We start from the raw sequence: 21,465 nt of genomic DNA on the forward strand, positions 1-21,465 counted from the left end.
CTGCGGAACCAAACCCAAGGTCCAATCTATCCGGTGCAGAAGCATCCGAGGGAGGCTCGTAAAATGCAGCCAGGAGCAATGGAATACTCAGTGGACAACTATACATATGAACATTTAAGGGGTCTACCAGCACGCCTATGTCGGAGAGTTCAAACAATTGCGACCCCAGGCAAAAATCCAAGGCACACTCGAAAGTGCACAGCAGACAGCGGAACACAGGGTGCACCCAGTTAAGCCGCACATGCCAAAATAATAAGAACCAATGCTCATTCAGTTCTTAAAGCAAGGATGTGCCAACGCTCCTGAAACAGTAGAACATGAGGTAGTGCCAGCTCCATTGATATCAAAATGGGACATCCATTGAGGAGCAAAATAATTAAAATGACTGTCCTGGCAATCAGGAACAGGACCAGTGGAAGTCCTCCAAAGATGCTCCAGAGGACGGAGTGAATAAAAGATGGAATGACTCTGAAAACTCTCTGGAAGGTGCTAACCAATCTAAAGCCCATACTTTTGAAACAACACACTATTCCCTTTGTACCAGACATGTTAAAAATAATGCACCAGCTCTCCAAAATGTCATGGGAAGTTAGTGCAGAGTAGCAGCTGTATTTATAAAGAGGAGCTAGCCACCTGAAGAGCAAACGTCTCCTTAGCAGAAGTTAGGCCACATATTTTTGAAACAGTAAGGGTTTGAGTTTGCTCAGAGCATCAAAATGCACAGTGGTAAGATTAATCAAAGGCCACATTGTCCCCTCCTCAACTCTACAGGCAGATGTAAACAATACTTGTGTAGAACAAGTAACGACGGAAGAAACCCCCGGCTTCATTCTGCAGCAACATTGACCATTCAACATCAGGTAAAACCCATTAGAGAGCAATCTGAAAGTCGGAAATATCACAGCCACCTGGGAACCTTTCAAGTAGTAGGATAGGTTCACCCAGAAGCAATACAAGCCTGTGCAACGAAAGGTCCTTGCAAACAAACAAAGGATCCACTTAAAGCACTCTCACAGTCAGAATTGCTGAGAAACACTTCAGACCACTTATTTTGACACCAACTTGTTTATAAACCCTTCTACTAACGCTTTATATCTGCCAGCTTAGTGATGGAATAGGCAGTACTGAAAATGGAATGTTGAAATTGGCAGTGTAATATACCCATGGATTATCCATTCGGCAGATGTTATTTCAGCAATGGTGAAAGGAAGCTTCTCTAGCTTCCCTAAGTGTAACATGGTGTATTTAGCATCATTGCATGCCATACGTATCTGTTGTTCTGTAAGATGCTATGGGGAAAACAGGCTTGCAACGTTGATGTGTCACCGTGGCACGTGGCCAGAATGTTGTGTTTGTAATGTCCAGCTCAATAGCACAATAGACCTAAGCTATGACTGCCCATGTTGTAACTCTGACATGTCTTGTTGAACAAAGTCTATTGCAGAAAATACTATATTTGTCAAAGAGTATATCCTAGATGATGAGGTGGTCCTACCATTGTCAACCACGGTAAGGGCACAATTTTTCAGCAGCATGCTGCTGAGAGACTGTCCGTATTTTGTTGTATATGGCATACAAGAAGCGCTTTTGACGTGGCTTCAGGGAACTCAATAGAAAGTCCCCGAGATTCAGGTCATCAGACAAAAGGGACAAGAGTTGTTTAACTTAAGATAATGTTGAAGTGCCAAGCTAATCAAGGCACAACTTCCCTACAATGTAGGTTGACACCACGTCCATGGGCACAGAAGACTAATCAAGGATATCACTTATACAGGTCTTTATGTGGGGTATCTTACATAATTGGAATATGATTTCCATAATAAAAACCAGCCCCATTTGCCAATGACTTATACCCGTCCTAAGGTTCACAAGAATCTACAACACCCACCAGGCAACCCCATAGAGTCTGGCTGTGGTCCATATTGGAATCCTTATATAATTATGTTGATTTGTTCTTGTAACCCTGTGCGGAGTCCACTAAAACCTACTTAAGAGACACAAAGGAAATCATCAGACTGATTGATAAACTTGCCTTTAACCCCACGCAACAACCACTGGTAACCATGGACATTACATCCTTGTACACCAGTATCCCACAGAGGCTAGCGTTGGAAGTTATCAAGACAGTCCTTAATAGTAGCCCACAACCTGACTGACTTCATTCTACAATTATTGGAAGTTGCCATGATGAAAAACTACTTCTTTTTTTAAGGAGATTACTATTTATAAACCAAAGGAGTTACAATGGTCGCCAGCTTTGCACTGAACCGTTGTATATGGACAACTTTGAAACCAACTTCAGTTTAAAAGAGGACAACCCACATCGAAACAACATAACCCTTTGGAATCTATATATTGATCATGTCCTTCTCAAATGGACAGGTAATGAGTCGGACCTCAAAGCTTTCCATACATGGCTGAATGACAGATCACAGGACATTAAATTTACAATACAATAACTCTTACAGCATTGACTTCCTAGATGTCTCTTTCAAAGCAGAGGAAGGTCAACTTTATACCACTGTGTTCAGATAAAGTACCAAAAGGAATACCCTCCTTCGCTACCCCAGCCATCCGGGCAATTTCTTAGATTATGTAGGAATTGTTCCCATAAGGAAGAATATTTCAAGGAATCAATAGATCTACAACACAGACTGAAAGAGGATATCCAAAGAGTTTACTCAAGAGGGTGTGCAAGAGGGTCTGGTTTTACCCTGGAGAAACTCGTCTGGAACCTAAACCACGTTCTGACAATAACATGAACAAGATGATTTGCGTCACCACTGACTGCACATGAAGTAATGACATAAGACGGATCGTTAGTAGCTATTGGAGATTGATCTCAGATGAAATTGACATAAGGGAGCCACCAATGCATTACTTCAAGAAAGGGAAAAGCATAAGGGATCATATAGTCTGTTCCTTTTTGGGGGGCCCCCCACAGCCCTCTATTCATTTTATGTGGACCTTACCTAAAGACCTTGGACACTGTAGATGTGGACATTTCAATGCAGGCAATCTCAAGGGGCACCATTAGAGGAACACTTCCACACACTCAACCACCCAGTAGATAACCTTTAATGGTTAGTCCTTGAAAAGGTAACATTGGGCCCAAAAGGAGGTAATATAGCAAGCATACTTAACTGACGTGAGTGCAAATGGATGCACATTTTTGGAACTGTAAACCGAGGGCTGAATGAACATTTCTAGTTAGTTGTCTCTTCTCAATATGGGTTGCATATGATATAACCCCATTCCCCACTACTGTGCAACAAATTATTGATGCTGTTTACCATCTTGCATGTCCCAATCTGTACTGTTCGTCTCAGCCTGTATTACATATCAACTGAGGAATATTGAGTTTACATGTGTAATTTATGATTTGTCACTAGTACTCCTGCATATATATAGAACAAAAGGCTGGGTACATTTCCTGATTTATGATCTCTGTTCCTAATATTGGTCTTCTCATCAATTGATTTATACACATGGTTAAGAATGCAGTTTCTAGCATAACTGCTTAAATACTGTTTTTTTTTAACCATCCTAATGTCTTACTAACCCTTGCGATATTTGGTCTTGTTGCAATATCATCTAAAATTGTTGTATTGTATTATATGGATTATGTAACTTATCTACTGGTGACCACTTGTCATATTGACTCTTGCATACTCATGATACCATTGATCACGTTTCCCCCTTGTTTATATAAAATTGTCGCATGGTTGTATTCATGCCTGCATCTCTACGGTGATGTCCAATAGCTTTTTTCCCCCATTGACATTGTCATTAGCCGACGCATGCACGCTTTCTGGCAGGCAGCAGCTAGTGACTGTGCCCCCTACATTACCACAGCAGCATTCCCACTGACCTTTTCGGTGCCTATTTTTAGACTCTGTCTCCGTCGTAAGTGCTAAGCTGCGAGTCCTTAACGGAGGTGCCAAAAAAGGTAACACCACAGTGGCACCTCAGTGCAGCCTCTCTTTGATTGAATGCTTTGAGCTCTCCTATTCGACTTGAGCTTGAGCACCCTGCTAATGCAATGCTCCTTTTATTATCTTTCCTCTGTACAGAAAAATAACCCAATTAGTTTGGGCTATGCCTCAACAACTTAATCCAATTATTTTTAACTAACAAAGTATTTCTTGTTTATGAAAATGGATGGGTGAGTACCGCAATACCCTCTGTTTAGTGTAGAAGGCTATTAGATTCCTTCAGCATAAATTATTATATGCTATTTAATTTAATTTAAGCATAACAACAACACTACTGATCCTAACAGGTCCGTGGATGTGGTTTTTCATCTCACTCCTAACCAGGAGCCTACTGGCCCAATCTCTGATGCCTTTGTTGTGATTGTAGCACAGTGATCTTTAGTTGAGCTATACCCAGTAGCGGTTCGTAGTGGGTGTGCTGCCGGCGGTGGGCTGGGCAGAGGCAGGGTGGGTGGTAGTATACTCCGGCATACGGCCGACCAGAGGTAAGTACATAAATAAATAAATTAATTAATTAAATGAATTACATTGCATGCGCTGCAACGCCATTTGTTTCCCTAACACTCTCCTTCCACCCTCTCTGCTAATTGAAATACTGGGGATCCTGTCTGGCTCGGGGTGCAGCGTGTGGTGGTGAGCCTGTGTCCTGTCCTAACTGTCATTCTCTCTTTGAAGACCAGTTTGGCTCCTCCACCGCCATCCTGCTTTTTGCTCTGTAGCTGCAGAACTCCTCCCACCAGATGTCCTTTGTCTCTATGCTTGCCACTTCACGCCTCATCAAAGCAGTTTGGCTCAGCCTGTCAAATGATGGCCAATCCGGAGGGGCCACTGAAAGGCAGGATTTGGATTAATAAAAAAACGAAGTTCTATAACTTATTTTCTGTGATATTTATAAGAAATATAACCTTAGCAAGTTGTTGAATTTATTCTGTATTTTTAGGTCTTTGAAAAATATTTTTTAGCTCCATTGTATCAATAGTTATACTTTATTAAGTGTTCACATTTTAGCCTATGGAGCTATTGAGCTACAATGGGCAAAAGCGAAATTGGCGGTTTTTCCCTCACCAGGGCATATAAGGCATCATTTAAAATGTCCCTGCTTATAGTTACAAGGCACTTTACCCCTGGGTCACTTAGGGAGGCATGAGTTATAAGTAGTTTAAGAATTTGGAAGTACCTTTTTTTCCAAAGTCGATTTTGCATATAATATAGTTTTAAAAGCAGCCAGCAAAGCAGGGTTGCCTTCAAAATGATAGCAGGCAATACAGCAGTGCACACGTAAGTGCATTAAATCTGATGGGCCTCTAACATACACGCCCTACCATATACTAAGGGCTTACATGTAGGTTGTCATTCCAATTGTAATCACACCTAATTACCATAGACCTTTCACACATGGCACTGGCCCTGGGTCTGGTTAGCAGAGTCCAGGGCACAATAAGAGTCAGTATCAGTCAAAAATAGGGGTGATCAAGGCTAAAAGGATGCCTTTCTCACACACTACAACTTATTAACTTATGTTATTGGCTAAGGATTTTGAATCATAATTATTTTGAAATGACTTATTTTCTTTAAGCTAAATACCACCTTTGAGCAGTGAGCATATGTTCCATGCTGATGCTGGTGCTTAGAGGTTTATGCATGCCTGTTTTTTTGACAGCTGGCTCATGAACTACTTGTATGGTTATTCAAAACCATAGAGTCACTCTTGCTTGGCTTTCAAATATGATGTTGAGTTAGTTTCCTTTTTTTAAGTTAGTAATGGTGACATGTTTTTCATTGATAATAATTGATAAATATCATTTATCAATCTTATTAGTAGACTTAATTGAAATCATATTTGATTACGTAATATGATTTTATTGACAGCATCTACAAATTAGGATTTTATATGTGAGAACATTTTTCCAGTGGGGCAAATGCAGAACTGTATGCACATAATCATGCACTTTCCCTACAAACATTACTCATTTTAGAGAAGGATCAACTTGCAGATGGAGTGCATGCCTGCTGCTTTGTGTCTGCATATGTACTTCGTTAGGCGCTACAGGCAGGGCATATATCTGTTTTGAAACATGCAGTATATAGGAGGTTGGAACAGTGCACACTTCAGTATTCAACGCTTTTCTAATAGGAGATGGTTTGTAAGTTGAGTTGAGGCAAAGTACAACAGAATTATTGCAGGTGTCGTGCAGACAGCAAGCAATGTATAGCCAAAGTTGGTATTTTATATGAGACAACAATTTTTTTATATTTAATAACATAAATATATAAGTAAATGTACAATAAAATCACATGCAACAAAATAACTCAAATGAACCGAGATGTGTGAACACTGGCCCAAGAAAATAGAGAGGAGTATGATTGCTGCACACCAACAGGGAAACGTTTTACACACTGCTCACATTTGCTAACTAATCACAATACCAAAAAGTGTGGAATCCAGTGCCTCAGTGTTCAAAGTCAATAGATACGGAAGATATTTATTTTTCATGGTTTAGGGCAGTGGTTCTGCTAATAGCTTTAGAAAGGATGGGGCAGATTTACAATAACTGGCACATCCCTGCATATTAGCAGGGATGCGCTAGTTATTTTGTGTGATGTGAAAAAACCCTAGCACCACCATGGATGCTACTCATTTACAATGCGGTGCACCGTGGCGAAGTTTAGACAGATGCGTAACGGAACTGACAGCGTAAAGGTGACGCAGTGCCGGAGTTGTGTCGCAAGGGTGACGCAATTCCAGCACTGCTCAGGGGCAGCCTATACTTGCTGTGCTGCGTCACTCCTTACGCCTGCTACAAGCAGGCATAAGGTTTTGACGCAGCGGGGTCGTAAAAGTGACTCAGTGGAATCTTGTAGATTTCACTGCATCACTTTTATCAGGCTTTCTTGCGACTGAGTGCCCACCCTGCATACATTATAACTGACGACGGTATAATGTAGCTCAGGGCTTTACAATGTGGCGCATCTCCCTAGATGCGTCATATTGTAAATATGTTGCATACTGGCGCATTGTTTATGACGACGCTGCGTCACAGAAGTAATGCAATGGTGTCGTAAAGATGTCACACGGAGCTTCAAAATCTGCCCTGGTATATCTAGTATATCTATTTTTGACTGAAGGCCAATGGCCCCATGATATGGAAGACATATGTTTGTATTTGTGGTGGCAGAAAGCTGTCAAGTATTGATGTATCCACGGCAGATGATTGGTCTCCTCTCAAATCATGCTACAGAAGGGTAGTGGGTATCAAAAGCGTGAAGGGTTCTCTCAACGGTAAAGAACATATTGCACAGGGAAGCTGAGTGATGAGCATGTAGCTCATATCCACCTGGGAGTAGTGGTTATAGGGCAGCCCTCCTCTGGCATTTGGTGAGGGGTCGAGAATGCTTCTAATCACTCCGTTTTTGCATGTCTAGAAGTTCTGGCTGGCCGGGGCACTGAATGGAGGCATGACGCAGAAGCTGCACCCCAGAAGAGAGAAGGCATCTAACCTTGATGTCGATATGTAGTCCACATTCAGATTTCTTGCAGACTTGGGTCAATGGGAGTCTTCCTTAAACTGGATTCACAATCTTAGCCTTCAGGTCGAAACCCCCTCCAAATGCATCCACAGAGTTAAAACCTCCTATTAACTTAATTGGTTCATAGGACTGCCTCCTAAGAGAGGTGTGTGTCCAGTGCAAGCCTTGTTCGGCTCCAACGACGTACACTAGGGTCTCGTTATTATAGGACCCCAAGTAGGTGCAATCTATGGGGTTTTGTTTTTCAGGGAATTTTCGTGAATTCCCATCCGATAGTCCTGGTGACAGTGAAGGTGGAAGAGGAAGAAGAAGTGAGGGGCTCAGGTGCAGCTAACCCTATATCACACAGATGAAAAGAAATAGTAAATATGCAAGGAAATTCGTTCAGTTTATTTATGTGTGGTGGTCGGTAATTCTGGAGTACACTCTTCTGGTTTTCATTCTTGTTTACTTTTTATCACGTTTTGTTGCTAGTAATGTTTATTCGCTACAAATTTTACAGACATTTATTTATGCTAATATTTGTTTCCCATCTATGGATTGGTACCTCTTGATATTCTCTCAAGTTATAAGACAATTATTACATGTTATATTTAATACAAGAATTTTCAAAAGAGATCATTCCTGAAATACATTATTCAAATTATGACGGTTATGTATGGTGTTATGGCTACAAATCAATTCTCACACATAAAACCTTCATGTGACCAAACGAAATGTTTAGATAAATATAGCAGCATTTCAGTGATCTGAAATACAGAACAAAAATTACCTCTTTACCCTACTTTTTTTATATATTTTGTTTAACATATGCCCAGCATACGCTTTAAATTGTCTTTGGCAGTAGGCATTAAAGGCAGTACTTTTAGGTGTCACTTTTTAAATAACCAATCTAGAGCAAAGTGTTCCAAAGGAAGGCAGTCGGCTGCATAGTTCCATCACCAGAATAAATAACTAGCTGAATGGAATATTAAAGGCGTAAAGACTTAGACAGATGGAAACCCAAGACATGATTTCATAAATGCTGTACTTGAGCAATCAATGCTGTTTCAGCTTGAACGCCGTTATAACAATGGTAATAGGAACAGGAAAAAAAGAATGTCAGTAAAATATGAAAGAAATCCTTCCCACTATGATATATAATAATGAAATGAGAGTTTGAAGTTCCTCCAAGAAAGCACCAGCAACAAATTATAACTGATTGGAGTGAGCAATACCACCTGCTGGAAGAGTGGGGCGGAGAAGACATCAAATATCTGTGAATACAGAATTTCCTTTTGCATTGCCCACAATGTTCTGATAAATATCGGTAATGAAGTATAACGACTTGTGTTTTAATCACAGCAGGAAAAAAGTAAGTCTACGGAGCATTTAAAGAACACGCAGCAAAATAAAACGTGTTGATTGTGTCTGTACTTTCAAACATTTTCTTTATCATGTATATGTTTTGAAACCCCGAGCGCTCCAGAATGTCAAACCTCTTTACTGTCTATGTAGCACATAAACATCTGCCTCCTGGAATAACGATAAATACGCAAAATTTGAGAAAATCGCATTCCCTAGCCGCATGTGATGGTGCTCTGTGTTCTCAGATATTATTCTTGAATTGGGATTTTTGAAATAACATTTAGTTCACCTTCAAAGATTGCAAAAGTAATTTTCAGGCAACGGGTAACATTTCACAGACCTTTTTCTAAAAGGATTCCAAATTTGCTTCTGGGAAACTCTTTGAGCAATATTCTACAGCATAGGCACCCCCTCCAATAGTATGGTACAATCTGTTATATATGGCTTCTCTAGGAAACCTTCCTCTAGAAGTCAGATTGTTGTATTATTTTACTGCTCTAATATCAGAGCACTGACACTGCAAACCCAAGGCCCATGCTCTTTCTGATGTTGAATCATCGTCAACCCAAGTTCCCTGAGAAACTTCAGGAGGGGTGGTGGAATGCAGGTGGCACTCGTGTGCTACCAACTGCAATCTCCACTATGAGTCAACAGTCTCTGCAGACCTGTGCTGACAGGAAAAACAGAGCTTCTGTCAGTGTGGCACCAGCTTTCCACTTGCAATGTTAGAGCAGCTTCGAGCAAGGAAACAGAGGGAATGGTCAGAATGTAATCTGGAGGGAAGCATGACTACAGATCATTTTACTAATTTTAAAAGATGCATCAGGGAGGCAGTACATCCATGCCAGATTTATCAAAATTTAAAGCAGCACAACACATCAAGATAACTTGTTGAGCTGTGTCAAATGGAGAGGGCAGGAATGTGACATATTTACCAAGATTTAGAGCATTGCTGCTCTCTCCTTGAGCTGGAGCTCTAGTGTCTGTCAAGCGCCAAAGTAGCCACCCTTGCATGATGGTGCAAGGGTGCCTGCATTGCAGGTAATGTTGTTTTTGTGCAGGAAGGCACCGCTTCTTGCACAAACACAATCATTAGGGGTGTTTTTCTCTTTTTAAGTGTGCAGCAGAAAGCAGTTGTGAGAAACAGGGTTGATAGCTGAGTGGGGTTTGAACCTTAGTCAAGCAGCAACCACAATTCATTGAAGCCCATGTTAGATGTCCTTCACATCTAACATGGGCTTCAATTGGAATTCCATAGAGCATATTATCAAGCCCATTATCGCCGTTTTAGCGGCAGTTTTCTGCCACTAAAGCGGCGAATATTTTATCGCCTGTCTTGATAATCTGCCCCTATGTCCTTTACAGGAAAAGTCCTTTAGCCTTGTACCCAGAGAAATATGCTACTCCCTATTCCTCTATTATACTCTCCATCAGAAGATGATAGAAGCAAAGAGAATACTTCAGAAAAAGAGACTCTACTCTTCACAGGTTACAAAATGTCTGTTGCCTCCAAGGATTGTTTATCTCCTCTTTACAATTATTAATCACTTGGGAGAACACACAGACTATATTACCTATTGTAATTCTTTGGAAAAAATATGTATGCAATCCACATTTTTATGAGGTAGTTTGTGCATTACTACAATGCTGTTCTTTCATGAAACCTTTCTGTATATTTTAACCCTAATAAGCAGCTTGCTTTTAATTGACAATGGATACATGTTATTTAATACCAGTTACATTAAGCATGCATAGCTCGTATTTGAAACAAGTGGATTCTGGTGATCCACTTAGTTACCGATATTACCACTAGTGCAATCAATTCACAATTAGAAACCAACATGAAAATTCTTCTGAAAATAGGGCATGTAATGACAAAGCTTGAGGGACGGGTGCTGTTCCTTGTCAAAATATATATTTCCCCTTTTTCTTCAGTTGTTTGATTCTCTTCATATCCCTTTATCTTCACTTTCCCATATCTCTTCTAAATTGTTTTGTAAGGGTGTTAAGCTTTGTAATAAGAAAAAGTACAATGAGAAGATACATTTACATTTGGATCTTATTTTTCTTTAAATGAGGAGTAGTTAAATAAGAATTGCTCTGATCTGGACCTTTTAATTTGAGTTTGGTAGTATAATCGAGTTGAAGTAGGAACAGTTTCTCTTGGAAGATAACTAATGACATGAAAAAAAGTAATTTGTTCCACTGAAAAATGCAATCCTTCTAAGGAGCTGTAGGAGCATCATTGTGAAAATGTATATATATGAACACATAATCTTTGTCCAAGGTTCAACAGAGCTTTTTAAAACTATGCAAAAGCATTTGTCTGTTTGCATCTTTTCTTGTTTGCTCCATAAAGCTAAATCTTTTGAAAATAACAGACATTGCTGTGTAACAAATTATGCGATAATTCATAAAACAAATCCTGGATGATGGGTATCTAGATTCTAGTTTGTTAACCATCTGAGTATGTTGATTACCGTTTGATTTGGTGCAGTTTAAATTATTTCTTACTTATATCTGAATATGAATGTAATCTTAATGTTCCGTTGATCTCTTATATATATTAGGTTCTAATGCTATTTATGGGGATTGTATTGGGCTCCCTGGCAGTCACGTAAGAGCAATTAACCTTGTATGGGTATGTTTTGCGAATACACACAATACATTGTGGTGTTCACAGTAGATAACAGGCAGAGACAATGGGTGAAAGGTAAAGAGATGCATTGGGCTGAAGCATGGGAAAAAAATGTTTGTGGAAGTAAAATTTGAAGGGACACCATTTTTTTCATTATAATTGCTGGACGTAGATGGAATAAGAAATACGACTTTGTCTACTGTGCAACCAAATCAATATTTTTACCCTATGCATTCTCTATTCAATAGTCGAATGTCATCTGTTTGCAACATCCTTATTCTCAATGTTAACATTTTGACTAGGAAATATATTTTCAGAGAAAATTTGGAAAAAAATGTCAATACTTTTGCAAGATATTGCAGGCATTTTACCATTATTAATGTCTCAACTTCACCTAACCTGACCTAACATTCAACACTTTCATCTAGTGTGTTATACAATTCCTTTGAAAATAACATTGCATTATCACTAAATGTGTGCAAACACTCCAGTGTTTACTCAGTTATTGCAGAAAATAGATTTTAAACTGTTTTACTTTAATAATAAATATTTAATATTGCCTTCAACTTACCTATACAAGCAGGCTGAACCCCACTCCAAGATCCATCTGACTGACAAACTCTTCTTGATGATCCAATCAATATGTAAGGATGTTTACAATGAAACATTACTTCAGACCTAAAAGTAAAGCTCCTCCCATTCATTTGTCCATGTGTGGGTGTGCCAGGATCTCCACAAAACACAGCTAATAAACAAAGTACAGGTATACAGGTTACTGACAGATAACCATTGAGTAAACATACGAGGTTCATTCGAGCAACAAATTTGAACATTCTAATAAATGGGCACTTTTACATCTGGTGAAATTAATTCTACATTTTAAAATTTTGTTGAAATTGTTCACATGTTTTTAAATATAGCAGCGTGATCATTCCTTTTGAATGTGAAATAATTATTAGAGCAATTTGTTACTAAGCCTTTTTAAATACCTCATTAAATAGGAAAATTGAAAGAAACAAGACCATGGCCCCTTGTGGTTCCCTATTTCTGTTGCCTTTCATCCACTAGTGCCTTTCTGTCAAATATGCCAACAGTGATTTACCAAAGGCATGGTGGGAAAGGAAGATAATAATGCCCTAGAGAATTAAGCAAATGAAGTAGAGATGAATAGAAAAACAGGTAGAAAATGTAAAATGCATTTCAGTATGAAGATGTATTTGTCTTAGCCTTGTACTTTATCTGGCTATTTCAGCTGTTGCTGTGTATTCCCCATTAATTTTGAACTGGCATATCTACCTCTTCAAACTTTAGGTTAAAATAATCGGAGACCTTCTTATAGAAGTGGACACATCCTTTCACCAGAACACCAATGACTCTCAGATGAATGTTAAACTAAAGTCTCACTAATCCATCTTCATAATCAGACCAGCTCTGCAGGCTATGAAAAATGGGTGGGGAATGGATACCTAAAACAAATTGTCCTGTGTTTTTATTGTTTTCTCCAAAACAAGTTGGGTATGCTGGCAATACTCAAAAATCGACTCCACTTGCAAATCCAATCGGATTCCATATGGATGAAAATCACATCAAGGAATATAATCAGGCAATGGCAATATTGGCAAGATTTTAACTTTAACTTAGATTTAACTTTTTTTTGTATTGATTATGAGTTATCCTATCTCATTATCCTCCCCAATAAAAGACTGACTCCACATAGAGCTGTCCTACATGCTTCTCAGAGGCCCACAAAAAAAAATGTAATATCACACTAGATCTTGCTTTCTTAAATTTATGTGAGATGCACAATGAGAACTGCTCACCTCATTTTACACATTCTCACTACTCTCATTTATGTAGGATTATCCATGTCCTGAGATCCACAACACTTGTGATTCAAATGATGAAAGGTCTCTCTGCACCACATATTTTCAAAAGGAATGAATCATGTGCAGATCTTTCTCAGACAATGAACCAGCAATATGCAATACTCTTGTGATTAATATCCAGAATGCATCTTCTTTCTCTGCTTCTCAAAATATATGATCATTACAAAACATCTTCATGTGACTGCAGCCTTTCTCGTTGCTTTATATAGTTGTCTCAAGTATTTTATTGTGCTAATGGTATCACTCAATTTGTTGACCCCTCACTGTGCAAATTTAGAATTAACTCATATTTTCCTTGATTGGGTTGTTCATTTTACTCATGTTTATGCAAATGCTCTTTTTCATCACTATGAAATTCTTCACCCAAACATCTAATTTCAGCTACATTTGATTAAATGGAATTTAAAATGTTTGCATTTGTTTTAAATATAAATGCACCTGCTACATATAGACAAGATTATAACATCCAACAATCTTTTCCTTTAATAAGAATGACAATTGTTCATAGATTGTTTTGGGTTCGAATTCAATTACATACAAGTCCCAATAAGTGTTTCTCTAACTAAAATTACATTATCTAGCAGAGCTATATATGATCTGGTATTTTGTTGTGTACTTCTTTAGAAATCAAGCACTGGCAAAGACATCGATCTCGGCAATGTGAGAGCTTTTGGATTTGTCAATGTCAATTACTTTTAGCCAAGTGGCATAGCAGCATGGCTGCTGTTCATCATGGCTGAAAGTTGTGGAACATTACAAGATGAAGAGTAAGTCATAAGCAAAATCTAGGAATCAGGACTCATGAGTATGCTCCAAGCTTCAAGGGTATTCAGCGAAATGGGCTTATCTGATGAATGCAGTGAAATCCCTTAGATCACCCCTTGCCTGCAGTTTTTCTGCCCTGTGTTTATTTTACTGAGCAAGCAGAGGCAGACCATTTGCTGAGGGGTAGATGAGAAATAATAGATCTGCTTCACCTGAGAATATAATAAGAATCAATAGGGGCAATCCAGATCTGGCAGGTCATCAACAGTGTCTTGAGGGTTGCTGTGTGGCTGTACAGAGAGTCTGGAGCTGTATCTTAGTAAGCACTCCATGGGGCAATTGCAAGCAATGTGTATCACTATCATTTTAATGGACCGTTACATCATATTGATAGAAAATCCTTTAATCCTGCATGCAACTTAACCCTTTTGAGCAGACAGCATCACCTAAAACTTCTTTAAAAAAAAGTTCAACTTTTGCCTTTGAACATATGTGTATTAAGCCTCACCTTATCATCTTACGGTTGTTTTGGATTTTTATTCTAGTGTAGTGCCTGCAAGGTATTGGAGAGAGCATGGCGTTCCAGTGGCTACTGCTCCATTGCCAAACTTGCTCTTAGAGCCAAACAGAAACTCTACTATGCGGCCATTGGAATGGCCAAAGGCTGGCATTTTCCCACTCGCATTGATCGGGCTAATAATAATTCTAAAGAAAAATTTGCAATTTTTTTTTTTTTTTAGTCCTCATTTGCCAAATCTCTCATCTCTGAATACACCAACCACCTCGCGTGCCCCCCTAAAGAGAACAAGATTAATTTCTCTCCCGAGCCTAGGCACGATGTCATATTGGCGGATGATGATGAACCAGAAAAAGAGAGTAATCACTCACTCCAACTAGGTGTGTTACAGCCTGTAGGATCTTGTTGGAAAGCACCGGAGATCGAAGACCCTAGATCCTTGGAGTAATTTAGGCATAATCATAGGACCCGGGGGAAAAAATAAAAATAAATAAAAACCCCGGCACCCTATCTCCAATGAATCAAGAAGTCCCAAAATGCTCGATTACGTTTGTTACCTGGCCTGGCTAAATCTGCCTTTGATGTCTTGATTAAGGACGTCAGCCAGCCAGCATGCTGATGCACAGATGGTTCAACCCAGACTTTACAGATCTGTCTTCTGGCCAGAAGCATTGCATAAAATAAAAAAGATCTGGCCTGGCCCGTAACATTAGGATCTAATCCAAGAACAATTAATGGCAAAGTTATAGCCAAATTAGTGTCTAGAATGGAATTCAACGATGTAATGACTTCTTCCCAAAACCGTGCAATGGAAGGGCAGTCTTTGAACATATGAACATCCGATGCATTGGGAAGATTACATTTATTGCATTTTTTATTTTGCTGATACTTTGAGAGTCTTAGCGGGGAAAGGTAGGCCCGGTGTACCGTAAATAAATGGTTCCGTCTGAGCCATGCTGGTTTCACAATTTTGTAGAGTAGGGAGAAGGATTTAATCCAATCGTCCTTGCAGTAAGAACCCAATTCTCTGCATACAGGATACTTTTTCGACCACATCCAGGAAGTCTATTGCCTCCTCGCTGGTGAAGCAAGTGATAGAAATTTTTTACATCTTTTTTGCATTTAGACTTGTTGATCTGCCTGTTGATCTGCCTCGTACCCTTAGAATTCTTAACACACTTAAATCTGGATCACCTAATGACCCATGTGCGCCTAGGCTTCTGTCCGAAGTGGCAGACACTATTAATTTTGAAGTAAATCTAATGGTCAACAAGTCGCTCCGCGAGGCGTGTGTTCCACTATCGTGGAAGCAGGCGTTGATTCTCCCCCTCCTCAAGAAGCCATCACTTGACCCTCTGCTTCCTGGGAACTACCGTCCCATCTCGCTCTTGCCAAGTCTGGCTAAAGTATGCAAGAAGGTTGTCACGTCTCAGCTCACTAACTATGTAGAGGTGTCTGGCTTGCTTCATCCAGCACAATCTGTTTTCCGCGCATCCTATAGCACGGAGTCAGCACTGTTGGAGGTGACAGAGGCGATCCAGGAGTGTCTGGATGCCGGCGGGAGAGCAGCCTTGGTTATGCTTGATCTCTCAGCGGCATTCAACACGATCCCTCATTCTTTGCTCCTTGATCGCCTAGTGGAAATTGGTATTTCTGGATTGGCGCTGTGTTGGATCAGGTCCTTCTTGGAAAATAGGTTGCAGCAGGTTTGTCTCCCTCCTTGTGCCTCTATGCCTATGCAGCTGACAACTGACATCACTCAGCCCTCTCCTTTTTAACATCTATGTGACTCCGCTGGTTTATCTCGCAGAGTCACTGGGGGCTAAAGTGATGGCCCACGCGGATGATACGCAGCTTTTGTTTTCCTGGAGGAAGGGCGACGGCTCTGTTGTGGCGACGCAGCACTGTTTGTCCTCTGTGTTTCACTGGTTGGCGAGTGCACAGTTGAAGGGCAATGAAGGAAAATCTGAAGTGCTCCTCTACAGCTTGTTCCCAGTGGACTTCAGAGAAAGGCTGTGGCCTCCTGATTTCCCCCGACCCACCGTGGGTAAGGGTACTGCTACAAACCTTGGTGTCTGGTTCGACGAAAACTTGAACTTCGACACAAGTGAAGAAACTGGCAGGGACCTGCTTTGGCACTTTGAAAATCCTGTGGAAGTTTCTCCCTCTTCTGCCTGATAGTGCCAAGGAAACTGTGGTCCGGGCTCAGATCCTGTCCTGATTGGACTATGCCACCGCTCTTTTGGTTGGCAGTCCAGGTTACCTTGCAAGGAAACTGCAAGTAGTCCAAAATTCAGCAGCCAGATTGCTACCGGGACTATCATCTAGACATAGTGTTCGCATCCATCTGCTTATTTTGCACTGGCTCCTAGTTGAATCTCGGCTAAAATTCAAAATGCTGTCCATTGCACATCGGGCCCTTTATGGTCTAGGCCCCATCTATATTCAGAAGAGATTCGCCTTTTATAAACCTAGTAGACAGCTTCGCTCGTCCGACCAGCTCTTGATACAGACCCCCAGGTTCAATCGCCAAAGATTTTCATGGCTCTAGCTGTGCACGTATGCCTGTATGCCAGGTATGCATGAGTGAGCCAATATAATATTAAGAGCATGCATTTTTAGATCAGGCATTGACATATGTGAGAGTGCGGAAGTGCCTGCGACTGTGGTGTACACTGCTGACAGAAAGTGACTTTCCCTTTTCTTACTTTGCATCCGGTGTTGATTGTTTGAAAAAACTGACATTGCTGAGATCATACTTTATTTAATGCAGGAAGAGACATGTGCAGAGTTCATAAGTCAACCGATTAGCACCCCTGGCATGCCCAGCTTTTCCTTCTGAAATATTATCGGAGTAAAAGCAAAAGTAACTAATGTGAAAAAGTAAGCAAATCCAGGTGAAAAATAGACAAAGGAGGGATTGGGTGCAGCCTGTACTCTTTTAAATCTAGTGAACTGAGTTGTGTATATAAAAAGTTTATCTGACATGGATGAAGGAAGCAATCTAGGAGGAGGCAAGAAGCGATGAGGAAGGGGGTGGGAGGACAACCCAAGCAGCAAAGCGCGAGGGGGATGGAGGACTGGCAAGCAACACCGGGGAATTTTCTCACTTTGAAGTCAGAGCAAGAAAAGTAAAGAGGCACAAATGAAAACAGTGTCTGACATTTGATCTCAGTTGTTAAATATACAACAAATGTATGAGATAAGAACAAGGTTTACAGGCCTGTTTACAGAAAGGGTGCTTGGAGCAAGTGAAAACATGAGCGCTCATGTAAGGAGCTCAATATCAAATAAAAAAGTAGTTCCTAAAACAGTTGCTAAAATGGGAGCAGTGAATCGATAGTAATAATTGGTCCATGCTGTCTTGGGGGGCTAAACACAGGAAGAGGCACAACGGATGTATGCTATGGACAAATGGAGGAAAAGAATAGGAGAACAATGATGGAGCAAGCAATTGGGAAGTCTATGGGTGGGCTGAAGCCCACAAGTATTTACAACTTATCTTTTCTAGACAATGTATGTGCTGTCTTGCCATGATGTAAACATTATATGAAACCAGGTACAGTATAAATGTTTCAGATTGCTATATAGCCTGAATGAATATAGAATTATCGATTGCCAATAGTGAAGTCAGGGGGATGTTTTTAATCAAGCGTTTTTTTATTGACATCAAATGTTACGCAGAGGAATAATGGGGTGCCATACACAACATGGCCTCTCCTTTCTGTCACAAATCTTTTTTTGGAATACCTGCCATCCTTCCCTTCTCTCCCCCCATGCGGAAGCTGTGCTACCTGCTCTCCAGCTGCTATGACAGTCTCTCAGAGTGGCCTGTCAAAGCATCCTGGAATTCATGTATGATGTAGCGACAGTGGGAAAGCTTTTGTTAATAACTGTTGATGCATCATAGCAGTGAGTTACTGTATTTGAATCCATGTATTCATGCTGGTGGCAATCTACCAGTGCCATACATAACCAGTCATAGTGAATTATGGGGATGTTTTTCACCGCGGGGCTCTGACTGACATAAAAAAGACAATGAGAGCAAAGCTCAAGTTGTCTCTGATGTCACGCTGAATCGCAGGGTGAAAAACATCACTGTACTTCACGTTTTACCCATCTATAATTTTATGTTATGTATGACCCCAAAATCATCTTCCCCTACATTTAATCGCTACACAGTGGCAGAGGGGTAATGGGAGAGCCATACAAAACATAGCCACTGTTATGAATTTCTGTCCCAAAGGTTTTAAAAAAATACATTCCCTGCCATCCTTGACCAACCCAAGCACCTTCCATGCCTTCCTTCCCCCTCCTGAAGCTGTGCTTTCTTTCATTTACAGCAGACAACCAGGGCTGTGCTCCATGAAAACAATATCACACTGGCTTGGAAGGCTTTTATGAAGTAGTAAAAGTGGGTCACGAGTTTTGTTATCAACTATTTTCTTGGTCATAGCTGTGAATCATCATATATAGAAACTGAAATAAACAATAGGGGCTCTTTATAAGAGTTGTGCATGACACATTTATAAAAATGAGTCTACATTGGATTGATAAAAGCCATAGGCATATAACCCCAAAAACTGAAGCATATCTCGGAAGTACAATCATACTTGCTACCAGATTCTGCATCAAAAAATTAACAAACAGCCATTACAATTAAAAAAAAATTCACATTTGCTATCTTCTTATATACCAATGGATAATGTCATGAATTTTCCAACCAGGTTTTTAGTGCTCTGTTGGCTTACCAGGACATTAAACAAATATATGCCATACTATTGATTGCTTTATGAAACAGTAAATTACCCATAGAACAACTTACGTAAACAATGTGGGATTTCTCCTCTCCATGTACCTCTTCCTTCACATGAAATAATAGCTGGACTTGAGAGGTGGTGGCCTAACACACAGCTGTAACTCACACTGGAACCCCAGTGATAATCTGATCCTTCAACTTTCCCATTCACCACTTGGGGAGGCGGACCACACACAACAGCTGTTTTAATAAGGAATAAAAATGAATTTGTCAAGATAACATCTCAATGCAAAATATTCACATAAGTGTTTAGTAATACATAGGATTTCACACAATCAATTATGTTTCTGAAAAACACATCTTTTCAATTGTAACACTACTTTCAAAGCAAATAAAAATGTTCTTTCATCTGTGAGTCTACTGCAAGTTAATTTTTGGATTGACCAAATGTTGGAAATGTTCCTTTTTGCAGGGTTATCCCCACACCTTTTGGTTCATCCTCCTATTTCTTTCCTCACCTGTCATTGTTGGTTTTAGGACTCTGGGCACTTTATCACTGCAGATCAGTGCTAAAGTGCATATGCTCTCTCTGTAAATTGTGTTATGGATTGGTGTTTCCATGATTGGCATTTTTGATTTACTGGTAAGTCCCTGGTAAAGTGCACTGAGAGTGCCAGGGCCTGTAAATCAAATGCTACTAATGGTACTTGCAGCACTGTTTGTACCACCCACAGATGTAACCCAGTAAAGGTCACTCAGACCTGCCACTGCAGAGTCTGCGCGCAGTTTGTAAATGCCATGTTGACTTGGCAACTGCACCCACTTGCCAGGTCCTCATCTTCCCTTTCCTTACATATAAGTCACCCCTATGGCAGGCCCAAGATACCCCTTTGGGCAGGGTACTATGTATGTTAAAAGTAGGACATGTACTGATGTGTGTGACATGTTCTGATAGTGAAATACAGTGTATTTAGTGTATTTACTTTTAATTGGTTTATGAAAAGTCGACAACTCAACAAAAGAAGAGGAAAGACCGTTATTCAAACATTTGACCACGTAATCAAACCATGCCTGCAAGAGTGTCATTTCATTTCATAAAGCTTTATTCGGTGCATGAAAAATGACCATAAAAGCACAGCCATAAAAATGCACTACAATATCAGATACAGCAAAATAACAATTCAAAAGCTACAAATAACAAATGATACAAGCTTAAAAACACATACTTTTCCTGGCCTTGATTGAATGAAGTAAAAACATAGCAGTAAAAAAACAGATATCGGCGTTTTGTAAGTTAAAAACTAAACTCATTGCTTGATTAACTGTACGTATACCATATTTACAAAACATAGGTTTTAAATAGGCAATACGAAAATTCATATACAGTTTGTAGATAAGAAGAAAGTGCACAGTGCTCTGTTTAGAGTTTCCATCACACTTACAAGGCCCTTGCAGATATTTCTTTTGTGTTGGCAATGCCACCAAATGATGAGCAATACCAAACCTCAGTCTGGATAACACAAACTTATGGGATGGCCTCGTTACACATACTAAATAAATAGGTAAACCTTCATCAAGCTTATACTTGTTATAAAACAAAACAGTAGATAGAGAACCGTTAGCAATGGCCCGTTTTCTTGCAGTAAATGCCCAAAAAATAGTTTTCAACTCTTTTTTCGTAATTAAAGATGTTGCGTTAGGGTCCACCAAGATGTTTAAATTAAAAATCTCAGAAAAACATCTGACTACATATTTTAACCAGGGTATATTTAAGAATTTATCCAGCGAGAGACAGTCCTCGATGACCAGTCTATTAAAGGTTTTTTCTTCTTGTAGCCAGATAGAAAGCCAAATCATAAGTGGCCTCAGAGATAGTTGTTCAGTAAGAAAATTAATATCAAGCTCTCGAAGGATGAGGTCAGTACAAGCAGTGGGTGGTAAAGATAAGAGTTTTTTAAAAAAAGCATTTTCCTCTAACTGCAAAAAATGGGCAGGAAAATGTCCCCAAACACCCGCCCCATACAGAGCAA

At 39.9% G+C, this 21,465-nt stretch overlaps 1 protein-coding gene across 1 annotated transcript in view; it reads right to left on the reverse strand.

The window, feature by feature from the left end:
• CSMD1 (CUB and Sushi multiple domains 1) overlaps positions 1-21,465 on the reverse strand; it is a 2,626,220-nt gene that overhangs the window by 203,329 nt on the left and 2,401,426 nt on the right. The window contains exons 54-55 of the mRNA XM_085610820.1: positions 19,502-19,675; positions 12,080-12,253 (exon numbers count right to left, since the gene is read on the reverse strand). Coding sequence (XP_085466946.1) covers positions 12,080-12,253; positions 19,502-19,675 — 348 coding nt within the window. The remainder of the gene's footprint in view (positions 1-12,079; positions 12,254-19,501; positions 19,676-21,465) is intronic.

The sequence above is a fragment of the Triturus cristatus genome, chromosome 6, assembly GCF_964204655.1.
Source record: "Triturus cristatus chromosome 6, aTriCri1.1, whole genome shotgun sequence".
Classification (NCBI taxonomy): Eukaryota; Metazoa; Chordata; class Amphibia; order Caudata; family Salamandridae; genus Triturus; species Triturus cristatus.